We start from the raw sequence: 20,783 nt of genomic DNA on the forward strand, positions 1-20,783 counted from the left end.
CCTATACACTTTTGCACATCAGCTTTTGCTTTCTTGTCTTCAACAGGATTTTATTTATTTAGCCTCTTGCTAGTTTCTTTGCTACAGAAAATCCTTCCCCTTTCCCTCTGATCTTTCCAAGTTGAAGCCTTCAGCAGGTACTTGTTGAATGCCTGAGTTGTATTAGGTGGGTGCTATGGGCACCATGCTACCATGGGGGTACTAGAGACACAAGACGTGCACGGTGCAATCACAGTGCAGGCGGTGTTGACAGGCAGGCTGACCACTGTGGGGGGAGGCAGTGTACACGTTCTGCTGGGCTGTCATGGTCTTGACTTTACTTAGGCTCTTGGCTTCTCAAGACAGAAAAGGGGTGGGATGAAAAGATGAGGAAGGTACACCCCAATGGAGATGCTTTCCTTTCTCCTACAGCAAAACGTGCCTTCCTTACTCTGACTTCCTTTGATTTCCCAGGTGACATTTAGCTCATCTTGCAAGCTCATCTCATGAGTGTAATTATAAATGCTAGTAAATTAATATTACCCATCATATATAACATAACTGAATTTTAACAATCCAATGCTGTAACTCCAAAGGACGACTGAATGGTGAGGACTTCAGTCCTTGTTGTAGGATATTTGGGGGAGAGGAAAGCCTTTCAATGTCATACCATGTGGGTGCTTCCTTAGGCAGGTCGTGAGTGAGGTGGAAGTGAGGCTGGGACCCTGCTGAACAGAGGCACATCCTCAACACTAGATTTCAGGTGCTTTTTGGCCTAGCTAATGGTACTTAACTGTTTCAAGAATCCCTTCTTAGTTTTCGTCTTGGTTTGGGGGAGTTGGAGTAGTCACCCTCTCCACTCTCTGCGTTCAACCTGGCAAAGGTTCCATCCCTAAGGTGCCATTATCTTTCTCCATCCACAGGGTGAGTCAGAAGGAAATGTACTCACTCCCATTCATTCTCTTTGCTTAATATTTCCTGCAATGGGGTTTCCTTGTGTAACAAACAGCTTCTGTGGGTGTTTGAGGGTCTTTAAAAAGAGAACATGCTGTTCCTGTGAGTGGAATGACTTCTGAAGGAAGCACTACAGCAAACAGGGAGCTCTAGTTCCAGGGTTGAGCAGAAGCTTTTCTCACAGGTGGCAGGAGGCTTTAAGGTGGGGCTTGTCTGCAGGAGATATAATGTCCTGACATTCAAGCCATCTTCATTTCCAATTGATTGCAGCTGTGGTATGGAAGAAAACAGTCTTGGGCTCTGGCCTAGGTTCAAGTTCTTCTCAGTCACTGACTGGCCATTTTCTCAATCATAAAATGGGGTTAATTAGTAGCAGAATTGACTCAGAGGCTTGTTGTGTATAAACTGAGATAATATGTAGAAAGTGGAGCATGGCTAAATGCCCAATAAGTGGTAGCTGTTTATGAAAGCATTGTTGCTACTGGGTTCTTTCCTCACTATGCATGGCTTCAGGTAACTGATATAAGCTCTGTGAGCCTCAGTTTCCTCATCTGAGAAGTGGGGTCAATGAGGATTAAATGAGATGCTGTGCAAGCACTTAGCACACTCTCTGGCATGATGCAGATACTTAATAGATGTCAGTTTTCTTAACCCTCACATCATCTTTGTCTGCTTGTTGGCTCATGACTGAAATTCCTTCATAATAATTTCCATTGCAGAGGTATCTTGTTGACAAGTACTACCAAATGGAACTGATTTTTAAAAACCATCCTTTAAAATTTTCTCCTTAAGGTGGAAAGAAGGAAAAAGAATACGGGTATTTGGGCACCTGGAGAAAAACCCAGGAAAGGGAACAGGGGAGCAGAGATTGGCAAAGATAAGCATCTTGTCTTCTACCATCCTCCACAGGGATCTTGTCAGCTCTACACCCTCCCGTCCAAAGTTCTCAGCCTCAAGAATCAGGAAACTGTGCCCCACAACTTGTAAGAATCCAGGAGTCCAAGCTTTAATGAACCTTGGAGGTGGGGAGGGTACAAATTTTTGATAACCATTGTTTATAAGGTAGGTGGCTCTCCACATTTGGAGACTGTCTCCGCTACCTGTGGACCTGTGGACTTCACTCTTACAAACCCAGAGCACACTAGCGTCCCTCTAGGCTATTTTGGTTAAACCCCAACACTTAACGCTGTAAAAGTTTCCCTCCGTATGCCCCTTTGGTCTTCCTGCATCAGAGATCTGGAGTCACAACCGCATCAAGAACCGTAGTTTGATGATTAATTAGGCACAAATGTGGCACTAGGGTCTCACAATGCCCTGTGGGACATCTGCTACGTTCTTTTCGATTTTTGCCATCAAGATGCAAGTTGCTTCTTAGTGACTATCAAATAGTCTTATTAGTCCTCACTCTGGGCACCACTGCCGGGTGGTGGTGGGTGAGGAGAGCTTAGGTACCGTGCAGACCTGGGGAACAGAAGCTGCCACCAGGGGGCGCTCGCCTGCGGAGAGAGTTTGACGGAGGCGGAGCCAGGGAAGAGGGGCGTCTCCGCAGAGAAGCACTGAACCACCTCCCCTCCCTCGTCCTTCACCCACGCGCTTCCTTGCAGTAGGTGAGTTTGAGGAGGTTCCTGGGATCTTTGCTCTAGGGCGAAAGGCCTTCCCCGGCAGCCCTTGAAAGATGAGAACCCACACCTTCCACCTCCCGACCATGCCGCGTGGCTTTGCCTCTCCCGGGGCTCGAGGCTGCCCTTGCCGCTGGGAATCGATTGGGCAAATAGTTTCACCTCTAGATGCTTAGTCAGACTTCTGTATTTAATGACGCCAAAGCATCCAGCTCCTCTCAGACTCACGTGGCTCAGGGTCTGGGGAGCCGACCCTCAAAGCGTGGCCCCCAACCCGGCAGCATCATTTTCAGCATCACCCCGGACCTGGTTAGGAATGCACATTCTCAGGCCCCGCCCCAGACCTCCCAAATCCAAGACCGGGGGAGGGGCGCCGTCTGTGCTTTGCTGCTCCTGCGGGTGACTGGGAGGCGCTCGACGGTGACAGCCCCTACCCTGGGGCTTCCTACGTCGCTCAGGTGAGTATGGATCGCGAGGCGGGTAGTCCGGCTCCTCCAGAGATCTCCCGGCCACTGGCTAGGTGGTCACGTGGGCTCTGGGCTTCTTTCCCCCCTCCCCCTCCCGCCCCTCGCGTCTTTAAAAGGAAGGAGAGGCTCCTCGTTAGTGATCTTTGCAGTGTCTCCGGCTACTGGACCTTCTGACACCCACTCCCTCGCCCCTGCTGCTAGGCCGCCGGGAGAGCGGAGGCTGCGACAGACGCCTCTGGAAACTTGCAGGGCAGAGAAGAGGCGGCGGGAGCCGGACCAGAGCGGGACCGTCCAGGGCTGCGACTGGCATCCGGTGCTGCGTTTGGGATCTGGGCTGCGCGAGGTGCGCTCACTCTCCGCAGCGGGTGCCGCAGCCGGGTGCGGGGAACAGAACTAGTCCGGGAAAAGCACGTGCCGCGTTTCAGTGATTGCTAGGCGGGTGTGTACAAGTAGGGTAAGTGCCCCTTAGGTCAAGGTGCGATTTGTCTGATTTAATGTTTGAAATCCAGCGATGGGAAAATAGTAATATTGAGAACAATAAAAGACACCCCCCAACCCCCCCGCCAAATCCACCAGTCTGGAAAACTACTGGAAACAGAAATTTCATGTTTTGACTAAATATTTTCACTCAAGACGCTGGCAAGTTAACTAATTGGTTTGTGCCTGTAAGCTCCGGGTTGACTGTGCTAATATACATGTTTTTTAAAAGGCAAAATTCCTGTATTTTCTACGGATTTCCCAACCGTGGATGAAACGGTGACGGTAGGAAAGTTGACCAGGGCACTTCATGCTTGAGTTTTGTGGGCCTGGGAAGATGTACATGTATCAGGCAGGTGACTAGTATTTTTAAATGTATTAACTGGCAAACCTTAATCATATCAGAAAGCGGAGTTACTTCTTTCCTGGGCGGATTGAGTAAGATTGAGATCATCTGGGCTTGTTTTATTTGCTGACGAGGAACCCCAGCCGCTGTTCTCTTAACCTGTTGTTTTCCCGTTCCTGCCTAATTAATACTGGATATAGAATTAAGTCGAGGGAATCTGTATATATATATATATATATTGTGTGTGTGTGTGTGTGTGTGTGTGTGTGTGTGAAACGCAAAACTTTGGATTCGGGTGAATTTCTATTTAGGAAAATAAGATTGACTCAATTTTACTAGCTTTTTAAAAAGCAACTTTGTGCTTTGGTGTGGTACACAACACTTTTGAGGAAGGATTTTGTTTAGTTAGATTTCTAGTATTTACATGGGCATTCCATTAGGAATTTTTATTTTTGTTCTAAGTTTCTAAACTCACAGTGGCTGTTTTTCTTTGTGTGTGGAGAAGGATGTTTGTTATTTAAAAAGTGAACATGTGGAAAGAAAGATTTGTGCTGTGAGTATTGTAAAAAGTAAATGTACTGTGACTATGAAAAGAACGTTGCACACTTATTCTTTGGCTCTTTTTTTTCCTGCAGAAAATCTGTTTTTGCATACATTCTAGAAGAGGGGGAAATGTTAGGATCTGTTTATCAGCAGGTGTTAAAGCATAAACCTTAGGATTCCATTTTATGTTCAAGCATTTTTTTTCAGTTGAATTACTGAAACATTATTTCAGAAGTCACCAGTCTCCTGTAACATTTAAGTCCTATAAGTCTCTGAAGTCAATTAAAAACACATTTAGGACATCTTTCGTAGTGGTTCTGAGGGATGTGAATGAATCTAATCATCATTTACATTTCTCAGTTTATTTATTATATGGAATAGGTAAGATTTAGTAGTAAATTCAACCCTTAAAAATATAATTAGCAAAAAAAAATATAATTAGCATTTAATAGATATTGATATGTCCATTTAAAAAAATATTACATGTAGTTTTCTATATATGTGATCCAACAGGTAATGATTCAAAATACATCTTGTAATAATGTTAATTCATGTTTTGAATCATTTTATAATATCTATAAATAATAAAATAATATAGAATGCTGAAGGCTGAACTTGAACCATTTACTGGTAAGTTTTTTGATAATTATGTCTAGAGCCCTTGAGAAATGTATACTTGAATTTAGGCTTCATCATTCAGTGCCTAGCACACTGTTTTAGACATAATAACATTTTTGAAAAGTCAAGCTTATTGCAGTGTAATTTACATAGGGTAAAATCTAGCCTCTTTAGGTGTATCGCTCTGTGAATTCTGACAGTTGCACACAGCGGTATACTCAGTCACCTCCATGATCAAGACATGGAACAGTTCCATCACCCCCAGAAGTCCCCTTTGTAGTCAGCCCTCTCCACTCAACCCCAACCCCTGGAAATCACTGTCTGTTTGTTGATTATATAGTTTTGCTCTTCAGTATATTCTTACTTAGAAATAATTGTCTTCCTTCCCTTTTCTCAAAAGAAAACCTCAGTTCCCTTCCTTTTTTGGGATGAGCCAGGTTCTGGTATTTTTGTTTTAATCCTATACACTTTGGGGTAAATTGAAGAAAAGACAAAACTATTTTGTATATGGGAAACCAGAGGCCTGGAATACGTGTTAGATTCATATTGGGCTAATAGGTTTAATTTTTAGCAAATTTGGGTCCCATTGTGGTATAAGCCTTTGGTTACAGTTTGCATCATTAGTTATCCCAAACTGAAATACAAGGGCATTAAAAAAATATTTGTTATTTATGTAATATTAGTAGAATATGTGGTTCCTTTATAATCTTTGCATTTAAGAGATACTTTTATTATATGTGAGATTAAGAAAGCTACCTGAGGGCTTCCCAGATGGCGCAGTGGTTGGGAGTCCACCTGCCGATGCAGGGGACGCGGGCTCATGCCCCAGTCCGGGAGGATCCCACGTGCTGCGGGGCGGCTGGGCTCGTGAGCCATGGCCGCTGAGCCTGCGCATCCGGAGCCTGTACTCCGCAACGGGAGGGGCCCACAGCAGTGAGAGGCCCGCGTACCGGGGAAAAAAAAAAAAGAAAAAAAAGAAAGCTACTTGAAATTACATATTATCAAATAGTGAGAAGCCTAGGAACGATTAAAAATGACAACTTGTAGACATTTAAAATGAAATACAGAGTGATTGTGGCTACTTAAGTTAAAATACTCTCTTTAATAGGAGCTAAAGTCTGTGCCCAATTTATTTGTAGATGTCAGTTTTTTCATTCCTGTGCCCATGTTTTGAAATCTAGGTTTTCCTGTAGGACATAGATGTAAACTCTTTTATAAACCAGTATTTTTTTTTACTGTTTAATACATTATTCAATTCAGTAAACACTTAGGTGCCTGTTATTGCTAGGCACTCCTAATGTGTCAGACTGATGTCGTTTGCCGTTTTCCTTTGTGCTATGAAAAACAAGAGCCTGTCTTTTAAATACATACACAACGTACTTTTCAGAGAACTGCAGTGGCAGTAACTAGGATATGCAGAGTGGCAAGTTTATGAGGCACCAGCAAACTGGATAGTTGGCATTTCCAACAGGAACGGTTACAGCTCTTGATAATAATTAAGGGCTTTACGAAGGGAATCTTTGTGCAGGTGTACTTGAGAGAGGAGAGAAGAATGAAGGTCACCTGGAAAGACAAATTACTGGACTCCTATATATTTCCTCAAAGCAGGACTGCAAAGTTTTGTTAGTGAATGTTTTGTGTTCACTGTCAAACCCCAGACTGGCAGGCAAGTTGAATGTATTCCGGTTAACTTCTGCATCGGTCATGTCCTTTTGAATCTCTTCACCCACAACTCTCCCTCACCCTCTCCCTCACCCTGCCCCAAATGAATATTTGAATATGCTTCTGTTTCCTAAAAGTGGAGTATTGTCACTGACTTGGTATTAGGAAGGAGCAGAGACCTGCTGATGAAAGAGAAGATTGATGGGCTTTCCCTCCACACTGCTGCCTTAGAGTGTGATAACCCTGGGGCTGAGGCTTTATCCTCTTCCCATATTCAAGCCCTCAAAATTCAATTTCCTAACCAGCTCAGTAGGCTATTAGGGGAGTTAGTTTTCTCATTTTGGAAACTACGTGTACATGTTCTTAAGAGTTGTATGTGAGTCAGTTATTACCGATCAGTTCCATGATGATTTTGGAGTGTTTTTTCTTTATTTCTAATTAATATTAAACTGATTGAGACTCTTAATATTTTTCTTAATATTTAAGGCTAGTGATTGGCAAATAGCCACTTATACACATCAAGGACGCTTGACACCTAAGACATATTTTTTATCTTTTCCATGAAATTCCTTCTATTGTCTGCTTTGTGAATGTGAATTTATGGCTTCTGAGGGGCACACAGGTGTGGGGTGTTCAAACTGAATGCTTGGGGAAGTGTGATGGGCAGGCTTGAGAATACAGCATAGGAGAATGTGGCATTTTGTGTTCCACACAGGCTACTAGCAGCTCAGCTTTTTGGACAGTGGTGGTGGATTGTCAAGAAGAAGTTAAGAGAGTAAAATTAGGAGGCAGAAATCTTCAGGGTGGCCATAAAGGTGTCTTAACCTAAATTGTCTGGAAATCCTGCCTAACACTCTAAGCATATTCAGTGGCGTGCCTATAGACTGACTTCACCCTCTTGCATATGTAATGATACCTTTGCAGAATGCTTTCATGTACATCATTTCACTTCATCCTTAAACACTGTGAGAAAGGGGAACCCATATTAGGTCCCCGTTTCTCCTGAAGGAGATATAGGAACTCAGGGAGTTTACCTGAGTAAACTAAGATCACCTGGCCTTCAGGCAGAGTTGGGCCTGGGACCTGGAGTCCTACTCTGTCCACTGGGCAAGAATATACATAAAAACAGGCCTGGTGGTGACTGCCTTCTGATTTTTTTAAACTAGATTTGATTGGCACTTTGATAAAATCAGTCTACTCTTTCTAGAATGTCTTTCTGCCATTTCTAGGGCATGCCTTTTTCTTCTTCAAGGAAACACTGTCAATATTTGGAATTTTAAAAACTTTTTTTTTTTTTTTTTTTTTTTAGTTTAAGAGCCGTAACGTATTTCCCAGCCAGTACATTAAAACACTACATATAATCCCATGTGTACAAAAAGCTTTCCCACTGGACATAGATGTGACCCAAGAGGGCCCCACACAGGTGTGTGTGCTGGGGGAGTGTGAGAGAGACATCTTTGGGCAGAAGACAAGGGCTGTTCATCATGAAGGATACAGGCCAACTATTTTAGGCTGTGATGAGTAATTAAAGAAAATTGGCACACAAAGAAATGATTAATTCTTAGAATCAGGATGTCCGGGTACATGTTCTTTTGTTGGCCAGGTGAAATTCCATGCCTTCCAGGCCCAACAATTAAATTGTTTAGAGACTCTTTTTCCCTGTTATACCAGAGATTGTGGTCATAGAGGCAATGCTTGGGTGTTCAAACGAATGTGTGGGAAAATCTGTAGTACAGTGCTGGAGAAATATATTCTTCTTGGAATTCTTTCCTTCGATCAGTTTATATCACTGTTTTAGAGCAGAACTACTTAAATGACCACAGGTTGTTTATTCACTTTTCTAGACCTCCAGTGGAGCAGACTTTCCTTTTGTTACTTATTCTCTTGTCTCCCAGGTCTACTGCAGTGATTTAAGTTCATTACTCCTTGTTGTGTCTTTGCTTAAGAAGGAAAAACCCTTTGCATTGGCTACCAAGTTATTAGTTACCCAAGACTGCACTGACAAATAGTTGTCATGTGAATCTGGATAATTTAAAAGATACCCAACCAAAAAACAGTATATCCTCTTAATCACTGTCCAGCAACCAGTTCTCTCACATTAATTATCATGGTACTGGGGATGTGTGGAAATTCTAGAGAAGTTGGTATATATGTGTGAAATGCATATTTTCTAAGCAAAGTCACTGTGGTACCTGATTTATTGCCTGGATGAATCCTGGCATTTGCCATTTGGCGGTATATGTCTGACAGGTCATTTCAGCATTTCTAGGCCGAGAATGAACATTTCAGTTGTAGGTGAAAATGAGTGATGGGATTGATTCTCTGCTCCTGAGAGAGAGATGATCTTCATTTTAAATGGTGTTTTCCCTGTCCAGCTAGATAATGGGGAGTGCTATTTCAAGTTCATGAATTTCCATGCTACTATTCATTACTTTGTGTCCGTAGAAGCTTTACGTTTTTAAGAGGCCTAATGAAAGGAAAAGATAGTGGTGGTTTTCTGATAGTTTGGTGTATTGGCTTTTCTACTGATACTTAAGCCGAAATGCCAAATACATTTCTTTTGGGCAATGTAAAGTTGAGACAACATGAAATTCAGTAAAACCTTGATTGGTCAAAATGTTCAGAGAATGATTTTTTGTTTAAATAATTCAATTGATTTTTAAAAATTGATTATTAAGTTGAAGTCTCTTGTTCAAATTCTAAAATCCACTGCTTTCCTGCTTCTTAATTTCTTGAATATAATTTAATCTTCATTTGATGATTGAGAATGTAGAGTTTATCCTTATGTAAGTTTACCTTGAGCAGTGCTCTGTATAAGAACGTTGGGATACTCACCATGGTGATTACACTAACATTTGGATATGCTTTTTATTTATTAAATTGGGTAAGACATCTTGTTTTCTTTTTTATAAGTTCAAAAAAAATTTAATACTATAAATCAACTATACTTCAATTAAAAAAAGAAATATAAAATTTATTACCTCCAGGTTACATTATGCATAAATACAATTTGTTATGCATGTTACCTTAAATATTTTGTTCTCAGTTGTTACATACTGTTTAAGTTGTGCTGTTAAAGTACTTTAAATGTCTTTTGATTAAATATTTGGCTGCATAAGATATGCTCAGATCATTTAGCAAAAATAATGCACTAAAATCCAATCACCAAGGTACAAGATTGAAAACATAAGCACAGTGAACAGGTGTATGTGTAGGTGGATTGAAATAGGAGAGGTGTTTTCAAGACAGATTGAGGGACAAAAGCCTCCTAATAATTCTGCCAGTTCTCGAGCTGACATCTAAAGGTTACTCATGACCTAATTGCCAACTCCTGTATTCAACCACTTGCTCTAACTTCGATCATTTCCATGGTTCTGTAAATGTTTTCAAGCGTCTGTATTTAAAACCCTTCCTTGATAGACAAAATGTGGTGTATACATACAATGGAATATTATTTAGCCTTGAAAAGGAAAGAAATTCTGATACATGCAACAACATGGATAAGCCTTGAGGACATTATGCTAGATGAAATAAGCCAGTCACAAAAGAACAAATACTGTATGATTCTACTTATATGAGGTACTCAATAGTCAAGTCTGTAGAGACAGAAGTAGAATGGTGGTTGCCAGGAGCTGGGGGAGGGAGGAATGGGGGAGCTGTTTTTAACAGGTGTAGAATCTTAGTTTTGCAAGATGAAAAGAGTTCTGGAGATTGGTTGCACTACAGTGAAAATGTATTTAACACTACTGAACTGTACATGGTTAATATGGTAAACTTTATTATGTGTATTTTACTACAACTTTTTAAAAAAGTTTGGAAATTGCTAGTTAGCATTATGTGCTTTATCCTGCATATTTTCTATTAGGAATCAGGGATTGTATATATTGATTGGGAATAAGTAGTTGAAATATGGAATCCTGTCCTCATGATTAATAAATGCATATATTTTTTAAACTTCCTTGATCTTATATTCGTTTCCAGCTACCATTCTCTCTCCTGTCCCTTGTGGACAACCAATGTTGATTGGAAGTGGTAGCACCTTTGTATTCATTCCTTGTTATTTTACCTGGTCTGCCTGCCTCTTTTACTGGGCATAGTGGCTCCCTGAAGGCAGAGTGCCTGTCTTGAAACTCCTTTAGATCCCCTGTCTCAGCTCAGTACCATGGCTACTGCAAGTGCTCCATCTTTGATTCATACTCTATACTGGATGAAATCATATATTTTCAACACATTTCTTCATATTCTTTTCTTACAACAAATATTTATTGCGTTGTAGTGGAAGGTGAATAAAATACAGTGTGTGCCTTCAGGAGCTTAAAATCTAACTGTACTTACTTCTTACTCTCCCACCCCACCTTTACCATTTCCAAAAAGGATTTGGTGTAGTTCTCTTCTAATAAGGAGGGTTAAATTTCTATGTAAGTTACTATAGGGGTGCTAGAGTGAAAAAAGTGATAAGGCATGAAACGCCAACCGCTTCACAATGCACTTTGCATATTTCTTATGAACATGGCAGGTTTTCTGTAGGAAAATATCAGGAGATTAGAGTGGAATGATGAGTTGGGACAACATAGTGGAATGCCTTGAATGTTAAAAGAGCATGACTTATTAAGAGGCTGGTGGGAAGCAGGGGGCTGCTCAGAGCTAGGTTTTTAAGAATGTTAATCTGGCTGCTCTGTGGCCCTGGAGAAAGAGCTAACTGAAGGCAAGGAGCAGTAAGGAGACTATTTAAGGTGCACAGATAAGAAGTAACAAGAGCTTGCTCCAAGGTTGGCGAAAGACATGACCATGGGGAAAGGCACCATGGAGAGAAAAACCCAATGTGCCTTGGTGATGAAAGGTAGCTGGATGAAGGGGAGAAGTCAGAGATAACTGTAATAGCCTTCGTCATTAACACAAATAGAAAATGAGTGGTTTGGGGGAGGAAAATGATGAATTTTGCCTTGGATATTATATTAATTATCTAGTGCTCTGTAACAAATTGTCATAGAATTTAGCAGCTTAAGACAACAAACATTATCTCACACAGTTTCTGAGAGGAATCCAGAAGCAGCTTAGCTTAGATGTTGGCCAGGGCTACAGTCATATGAAAACTCAACTGGGCCTGGAGGATCTGCTTCCAAAATCTCTCTTTCACTGTAGTTCCTTGCTGGCTGCTGGCAGGAGGCCACCGTAGGGCTACTTGAGTGTCCTCACAATATGGCAGCTGGCTTTCCCCAGAGTGAGTGATCTAAGAGAGCAAGCCAGGAAGAGGCTGCAATGCCTTTTATAACCTAGTCATAGAAGTACATGCCATCCTTCTGCCATAATTTATTCATTAGAAGGGAGTCACTATATCTAGCCCATATTCAAGGGGGAGGTTAGGCACCACCTTTTGAAGGGAAGAGTATTGAAGAATTTATGGACATTTTTAAAAAACATCATAGATATATTGTGTTTTGAGGACAAATGGAATGAGCATTCCAAGGAAAATGTCAGGAGAAAGGAATTGGGAGCTTTAGAGAGCCAAGTTGCTTACGTATGGAAGTATGTGACAGCTGGAGCAGAAAATATTGAAGATGGAGAACTTCTCCAGGTTAGATTCTTAATGATCTCTCTCAAACAGTCTCATTATTAATGGTCATTGTTCCCTTCCCCAAATTATATTATTCCATATATTTTAACTTTTTTAAAACAGATTTCCATTTTTAATTTCTTATTTTGTTTGTTTTCCTTCAAAGCTTCTTATCAGGAAAAATTTCAAAGTTATAGAAAAGTTGAAAGACTAATGTCCGTATGTTTACCATCTAGATTCAGTAATTGCTGACAATTTGACTTATTTGCTCTACCTATGTATCTATGTATGTATCTACCTATCTGTCTATCCATCTGAATATTCTTCTGGACTATTTATTAAGTGTCATTCTTTGGTAAAGAAGGGTTTTCCCTCTACGTTGGGATAAACTACAGGTTCTCTTCAAAAGGCAGAGTACAGGTTTAATTCTTTCCCCCTAATTGCTAATTTTCAGAGTGAGGAACTGATACAGTGGTAGCAGATGATTCTCTTTTTCTTTTCCTCTTTTTTTGAACATCACTATGGACTCATAGTCCAAAGGGTAAAAAGCATATGTAATTTTGCTATTTATTGCCAAATACCCATGGAAGTTGTGCCATTTTGCACTCTCACCAGCAATGTAGGAGCAAGTCCATGTTTTTTCCATAACCTTTCCAAGAGAGTCTGTTATCAAACATTTGAATTTTTTGGGCTTCCCTGGTGGCACAGTGGTTGAGAGTCCACCTGCAGATGCAGGGGACATGGGTTCGTGCCCTGGTTCGGGAAGATCCCACATGCTGCAGAGCGGCTGGGCCCGTGAGCCATGGCCGCTGAGCTTGCGCGTCCGGAGCTTCTCCACAACGGGAGAGGCCACAACAGTGAGAGGCCGCATACCGCAAAAAAAAAAAAAAAAAAAAAAAAAAAAAAATTGAATTTTTGGCAAACATAAGTGAGAAATGGTATCTTGGTGCAGTTTAATTTGTATCTCTTTATTGAACAAGGTTGAACATATTTTTATGTGTTTTAAGAGCCATTTGCCTTCCTTTTCCTGTGTTCTGTTTGTGCTTTTTGCCTATTTTTCTAATGAATATTTGGGGTTTTTTTTCCATCTTAATTTAAGAGTTCTCGCTATATACCAGAGAAATTAGCCCTTTGTTTCTAATATAAGTTGGGAGTATTTTTTTTCAAATTTGTCATTACTCTTTTGACTTATGGTGTTTTTATGATATGCAGATGTTTACTTTCATGTACATTTTAAAATTGCATCTGGATTTTGAGTCATAGTTAAGAAGATTGTCCCCACACCCATGTTATAATGGGATTTATCTACATTTGCTTCTAGTACCTGTGCAGCCCCTGTTCCTCCCCCATTCCTGTCTTACCCCTTCTCCTCTCCTCCTCCCTCTCCTTCCTCTTTCCAGTTCTCTCAACATTCGGGTCTTTAACATTTGGAGTTTACTCTGGCATACATTCTTTTTCCAATGATAATTCTGTTGTCCAATGTTTTCCTAGAGATTTGAGATACCACCTTTATCCTATGACAAATTTCCAAAAACTTTTGACTTTTTTTTATATTTATTATTATTTTTGCTCTGTCAGGTCTTAGTTGCGGCACAAGGGATCTTTCATTGTGGTGCATGGGCTTCTGTCTAGTTGTGGCGAGTGGGCTCCAGAGCGCACGGTCTCAGTAGTTGTGGCGCATGGGCTTTGTTGCCCCGCAGCATGTGGGATCTTACTTCCCCGACTAGCGATTGAACCTGTGTTCCCTTCATTGGAAGGCAGATTCTTAACCACTGGACCACCAGAGAAATCCCTTGAGTTTTGAATTTGCTGTTTTAGGATTTTCTGTTCTATTGCATAGCAATCTGGGTCCAATCAGGAGATAGAAACTACACAGTAGGTTCAACAGGGGAAGTCTAATGTAAGAATTACCAACTATGATGAGAGATTAAGTATAAGATATAAGAAACTTTACATGGAGCTGAGGTAGACTACCCAAAGATGGACAAACTTGGGGGATTCAGACCTCCTTGGAAAAAAATGGTTTGGCCACTAATTAGCAGAAATGTTAACTGTGTAGCTGGACGAAAGTGGTCTGGAGTTGCAGGTGGGGAGCGGGTGATCAGCAGCTGGTGGTGTGGGCCCTGGGAGTCCAGGTGCCCGTGGGGGCAGAAGACCTTCAGAGTGTGCATGTGCTGGTGATGAAACTTGTACAAGGAACAACTTCTGTGTAACTCCTCAGGCCATAGTCTGAACAGGTGATTGCAGAAAGGTTCTCGCCGTGCCAGGGCTACAAGTTTGCAGTGGGACCTCATTCTGGACTTATGGCTGGCATAGGCTCCACTGGATGTTCTCACACCCACACTGCCAGCCTCTGCCCCTGCCAGAAATCACTGTGGCCTCTTCCTTCTGCAGTGTCCCTGCAGTGCCTCAACTGCGAAAGCTTAGCACTGGGCTCAGTTTAAATGCTTAAGGAATTCCATTGCTATAGAACATATACTGAAGGGTGTATTAGGTGAAAGGCAATAAATTGATCATTGATACAGGTACATTGGCCTGTCTATTCCTTTTTTATTATTGGCTATTCATAGTGTGTTTGAAGATCTGTTATTGCTAGTCCTGCTCATTGATCTGCTCTTTCAGGGTTTTCCTGCTTATTTTTCTGTAAGAATTTAAAAAGGAACTTATCTAGTTCAAAAAAAAAAGAAAAAAAGAAAACTGGTTGGCATGGCATTTTGATTTAATCCTGTGTTTTTTATTTTTAATTTTTATTTATTTATTTTTTGCCATGCCATGTGGCTTGTGGGATCTCAGTTCCTAGGGATTGAACCCAGGCCACAGCAGTGAATGTCCAGAATTCTAACCACTGGGCAACCATGGAACTCCCTGTGTTTTTTAAGTTTTAAAAGCACTTTATATTAAATTCTCATGGTAAAAAAATTATCATGGTTAACAACAAAAGCATTATGGAAGTGAATGAAGTAGAAAATGAGTTCCATGCCTTACCTTCCTACCCCTCTGAGGTTAATATTTTTGTGTATATTTTTCAGGATGTATTTCTAGGCCCATACAAGTGTGTGTGTGTGTGTGTGTGTGTGTGTGTGTGTGTGTTTAATAATAATATGTCAACCTTTTTAATAGTATGCTTGTATCTGTAACTTAGAAATGTCTTTTTTTTTTCTTCACAGCCATACCTGTCTATGATTCTTTGAGAACATTATAATGTCCCTTTGTGCCTCTTCTCACAAGGAGTTTTCCTAGATGTTACCTATTCAAGACATGGATATCAAAAACTCACCATCTAGCCTTAACTCTCCTGTCTCCTACAACTGCAGTCAATCCATCCTACCCCTGGAGCCAGGCCCTATATATATACCTTCCTCCTATGTAGAGAGCCACCATGAATATTCAGCCATGACATTCTATAGCCCTGCCGTGATGAATTACAGTATTCCCAATAACTCGGAAGGTGGGCCTGGTCGACAGACCACAAGCCCAAATGTATTGTGGCCAACTCCTGGGCACCTCTCTCCTTTAGCCATCCACTGCCAGTCGTCACTTCTGTATGCAGAACCTCAAAAGAGTCCTTGGTGTGAAACGAGATCATTAGAACACACCTTACCTGGGAACAGGTAAATCCAGTCTTCATTCTGAATTGTAGTTCATGGCCATTATTCAGATTGCTTTATGATTTAGTGAAAAGAAAGATATGTGTTATACAAGGTCTTCATTATTACATAGATCAAATAGAGCACCTAAAACATCTGATATTCTGAATTCTAGAATATCTAATCTGATATTCTAGTTCTTACTAAAAAGTTGAGCTTACAGATCTGTGTTTTGGGGGGAGAATTCACTATCATGACTACTGTCTTTAGAAACTAAAGAATTTAACTTAAATCACTTTCTTCTTGATGAAGTGATTTGGGTTTGAAAAAGAAATTTTTACTTTCAAGTTAGATCCTTCTTATCTTGCAGTGAAATCACAATTTAGTGTTCATGACAAATTGTGTCCAAGATAAAAGTAACTGTCGGTATTACAACTTAATGAAATACTAGACAGGTGAAGCCTGAAAAGACAAACATAGGTACAAGCTTTTAAACAATGAACTAAAATAATTTTTTTTTTTTTTTTTTTTTTTTTTTTGCGGTACGTGGGCCTCTCACTGTTGTGGCCTCTCCCGTTGCGGAGCACAAGCTCCGGACGCGCAGGCTTAGCGGCCAAGGCTCACGGGCCCAGCTGCTCTGCAGCATGTGGGATCTTCCTGGACCGGGGCACGAACCCGTGTCCCCTGCATCGGCAGGCGGACTCTCAACCACTGCGCCACCAGGGAAGCCCAATAATAACATTTTATAAAGATTGATGGGAAACTATTTAAATGTGGAACTTTTTAGTTGAACTTTCTTAAACTCTAAGGGCAAGGTAATATAATGGTTTATTTCCATTCAATTTGTAATGTTTTTTTTTTTGGCTTCTCTGCGCGGCTTGTGGGATCTTAGTTCCCTGACCAGGGATCAAACCCAGATCTTTTTAATGATAATTATGGCTACAGAGAGCAGAGGTAGTATGGGGAGAAGCATGAAGGGGAGATAAATTTCCAAAACAACCAAAGTACTAAGTTACAGCATATTTGATATTGAAATGTATTACTTTCAAATATCATAAAACTTTGAGAAAGCCGTATTACACAGTAATTTTATTTTTCTTCTTTAAAAAAATACTTCTTGTTTGTTGGTAAAAGAGAATATGAAAATTATAGATAACTTTTTAAAAATAATGTTTTCTCATTCAGTGTTTAAGGGAAGAAATATTTTGTTTCTGAACACAAGTTCTAATCAGAGTTCTGCTAATATTTGGGTAAATTAAACCATAGTATAATTACCTTAATTTATAAATAATCGTACTTCTACTATTTCCTTTCCAAAAGAAACATGCCATAGCAAAATTAGGAACTAACCAGGTGTTTTTGGTGCCTGTTGGTGCTCCCTTGTGGGCTTTCCCTTCCTCTGTGGAAGCCCTGGCCCTCACTCTACCCGGCATTGAACACCTTCCTCCAAAGCCTTCTCAAAGGACAGGTACATGTTCACGCTCTCCCCTTCTCTTCTCTCTTCTTCCTCTCTTCCCTTTTCTTCTCCCCACCATTTCCACCCAGACTGGATCTGGTCACTTATTACACTCAAAGTTGTACACCCTGATGGCTACAGCTGGCCATCCATGGTTACTGGTGCTCATCAGCACTGCATGGATGGGCATAAACTTGCTTAACCACTTTCGGGCATCAGTTATCCCAACAGGGTGACTCTTCATAGATCTGATATCAGTAACAAAGGTTTTGCTTGATCAGATTTCTTGGAATATATTTATCACGAACCCTTGAGGGCAAAGAGATAAATTAGGCAATGTTCATGCTGTTCGTTTTTCTAGAAAGGCCCTGTTTTATCTTTAATGCTCTTTTACAATGAATGTTTTCTTTGCCCCTAGAGAGACATTGAAAAGGAAGGCTAGTGGAAGCAGTTGTGCCAGCCCTGTTACTAGTCCAAGTTCAAAGAGGGATGCCCACTTCTGTGCGGTCTGCAGCGATTATGCATCGGGATATCACTATGGAGTCTGGTCGTGTGAAGGATGTAAGGCCTTTTTTAAAAGAAGCATTCAAGGTACAAGAGTATTGTTAGCTGCTTCTTTAGTTTTCCACTTTTGCTTTTAAACAAGTTTTCAGATGACCTGGCAGAAATTTCACCTTTGGCCTGCTTTGTACACAGAGTACTTGATGAGCAGTTCAGAGGATCATGTGTGTTTGCGGGTGGGGTGGATTGTTTCAAGTGTAGAGTACTTTATCTTTCATCGCAGATCTCTACCCCAGAACCCAAATAGGTCTCACCCCATCATCACCCATCGCCATCTTCTTGGGAGAAGACGTCTACCTACAACCCTTGTGAAGATAAAGCTTGCCAAAAAAATGTGTGCTCATTAGGAACTGCAAAGATTGTTTCTTCCTTTGTCTTATGTTTAATATCTGGCATAAGTAACAGTCACAATGGTGGGCTGACTCCCGAGGAAGAGAGAATAAACATGTTTTACGGAAATGATCAGAAGTCAGTAGTTCAACTCCAGTGGTCTCTGAGAATTTATCTAGAGGCATGTCTTGCCCTGAACTAGTGGAACCTCCTTCCCAATCCCGTTTCCTGGTCTGAGTTTAGACTATTTCCCTACCCTTCTCCAAATTTCTGCTGGGCTGGGTTTTTGTTTGTTTGTTTGTTTTAGTGGCCTTTTTAATCAGTCTCAAGCTGTGCACACCTGGTTTCAAGGCCAGTCAGCCCCTTACCACACATGTCCTTGCTGGCCCTAATTTGCTGAAGGCACTTTCCTGCGTACTCGTGCTCTTGGCTGTCTCTCTGCCCCTTAACCCCTCCCTTGCCAGCTACTCCCAGACAATGTCCTATGTTCCCATCTCAGAGCTCCCTTCCCTTTTCTGCCAAGGCCTCAGTGCCTTTTTCTTATCCGGTTAAGGAAAGCAACCTTAAAGCAATTCATAGTGTGCAAGTGGCAAACGGTAATTTACTGAGTTAATTCACCCAATGATAACTCTACATTAAGAGAGCATTTTACCTCGAGCAGAGAAGCTGATGTAATCCAGAGGGAGGTGAGGGGTAGAATGTTGGTAGATAAGGAATCACCTTCCTCTGAGTCCCCTGAAATTCACCCTTCATAGATGACCACCTGTTTATTCTGGACTCTCCACTTAGTAGCTCTGTGGCTTTACTTCCCAGCCTGTTTGCTCGTCTGTGTAATGGAGATGCAGAGTTGTTCTAAAAAGGAAATGAGGTTGCTTATGTGAAAATATTTGGTCAGTTGTAAACAACCTGCAAATTCAAGTCATTCTAGTTTCTCTTTTAACTCTTCTGTTTTCAGTTTAGATATCAACGTCTTTTCTTTCTTCCTTGTATTTCTCTTCTAATCCTAATCTCATTTAAACCCTCCTCCTCCAAAATCTTCATAGTTAGGTGGATGAGGGCCCTCTGCCATTTCCAAACTTTTCTTACCGAAAGGAAAAACAGCACAGACAAAGGAAGCTGATGTCTTCAAATATTATCAAAACATAAATCACGGTTGCTTATTTTTGCTTTTGCATACACAGAGCTTTTCGTTCTATGTTTAACATATTCAGTGCTTAAAATTTTTTGTTTATGATCATTGTACTAGTAGATTATAAGGCCAGGTCCAGTTTCCTGCGATATATGATAAGAACGATTCAGATTTTCTGAAATTCAGAACCAAACTCTTGATATGATGACAATTCTCTATCTTGTTGAGGTTCTAGAATTTTATCTCCTAAGGAAATTTTGACCCAAAACAGCTAACTACATCCTTAAAAAAGAGAATTCTTATTTGCTGTTTGGGAAAAATCTCTGCATGGAATATCTTTCATGATACTTCATGAACCCTGAGACTGTAGCTGAAAACAATAAAACGTAAGTTTCCTGTGCTTTCCCCATGTCATTCTTTCCTACTGCATCCGCAGAGGAACTACTGGGAAAGGGAAAAGGAGTGTCATATCCTAAAAATGCAAATGGGAAAGAGTTAGTGCTCTTACAATTGCTTCATGCCTAAATGATTATTTCTTTGGACTCTTCATATTTTTGGTGCCCTCTGGTATAAATGCATTGCAATAACTGAAAGTGGCTACTCAATTTTTTTGGTATGTTGAATGAAATAAGAATCAAATATATTTTCATAAATTGTCAATTTTATCCACATTGTTTTATTGAATAAATCCATTTTCATTGTTTTTTTTAATATAGGAGCTTAATTTTTTGTTTGAGATATAATTTACATACAGTAAAATTCCCCTATTCTATTTTTATAGTTTTATGAATTTTGAAAATACATGTAGTCATGTAACCACCACCATAATTAAGATATGGAGCATTACTATAACTGCAAAATATTCCTTCATGCCCATTGTAGCCAATTTCACCCCAACCTTCCAGGCTCTGGTGACTCTTGATCTATTTTCTGTCCCTATAGTTTTGCCTTTTCTAGAATGTCATATAATTGAATCTTAAAGTATGTAACCATTTATGTATGGTTTCTTGCACTTATCATGTTGCTTTTAAGATATATCTGTGTTGTTGGATGCATTAGTAGTTCATTCCTTTTTGTTACTAATATTCCAGTAGGTGTGCCCCATTTTGTTTATTTGTTCATTTGAGTTGTTTCTAGTTTTGTGCTATTTTAAGTAAAAGTGCTATGAACATTTATGCATATCTCTCAGTGTAGACATCTTTTTGTTTCTTTTGGGTAAATATCTATGAGTAAAATGGCTGGTTGTATGATAAGCCAATGTATGTTTAGCTTTATAAGAAACTAACAAACTGTTTTCCAAAGTGGTTGAACCATTTTGTATTCTCAACAGCAATGTATGAGAGTTCTGGTTGATCCATGTCCTTATCAAAACTTGATATTGTCAGTCTTTTAAAGTTTAGCCATTCCATTTATATTGGTATGTAGTTCTATCTCACTGTGGTTTTATTTTGCATTTTCTGATTACTGACGATTTTGAGCACCTTTTCTTGTGTTCATTAAT

General features: G+C 40.4%; 1 protein-coding gene across 1 annotated transcript in view; it reads left to right on the forward strand.

The window, feature by feature from the left end:
- Positions 1–2,519: 2,519 nt before the first annotated feature.
- Positions 2,520–20,783, forward strand: part of ESR2 (estrogen receptor 2) — a 196,069-nt gene continuing 177,805 nt past the window's right edge. Inside the window, exons 1-4 of the mRNA XM_060141624.1 lie at positions 2,520–2,540; positions 2,867–3,010; positions 15,387–15,830; positions 17,681–17,853. Of these exons, the coding sequence (XP_059997607.1) occupies positions 15,460–15,830; positions 17,681–17,853 (544 nt within the window). The 5' untranslated portion in view covers positions 2,520–2,540; positions 2,867–3,010; positions 15,387–15,459. The remainder of the gene's footprint in view (positions 2,541–2,866; positions 3,011–15,386; positions 15,831–17,680; positions 17,854–20,783) is intronic.

This window comes from Lagenorhynchus albirostris, chromosome 1 (genome assembly GCF_949774975.1).
Source record: "Lagenorhynchus albirostris chromosome 1, mLagAlb1.1, whole genome shotgun sequence".
In the NCBI taxonomy this organism is placed as follows: Eukaryota; Metazoa; Chordata; class Mammalia; order Artiodactyla; family Delphinidae; genus Lagenorhynchus; species Lagenorhynchus albirostris.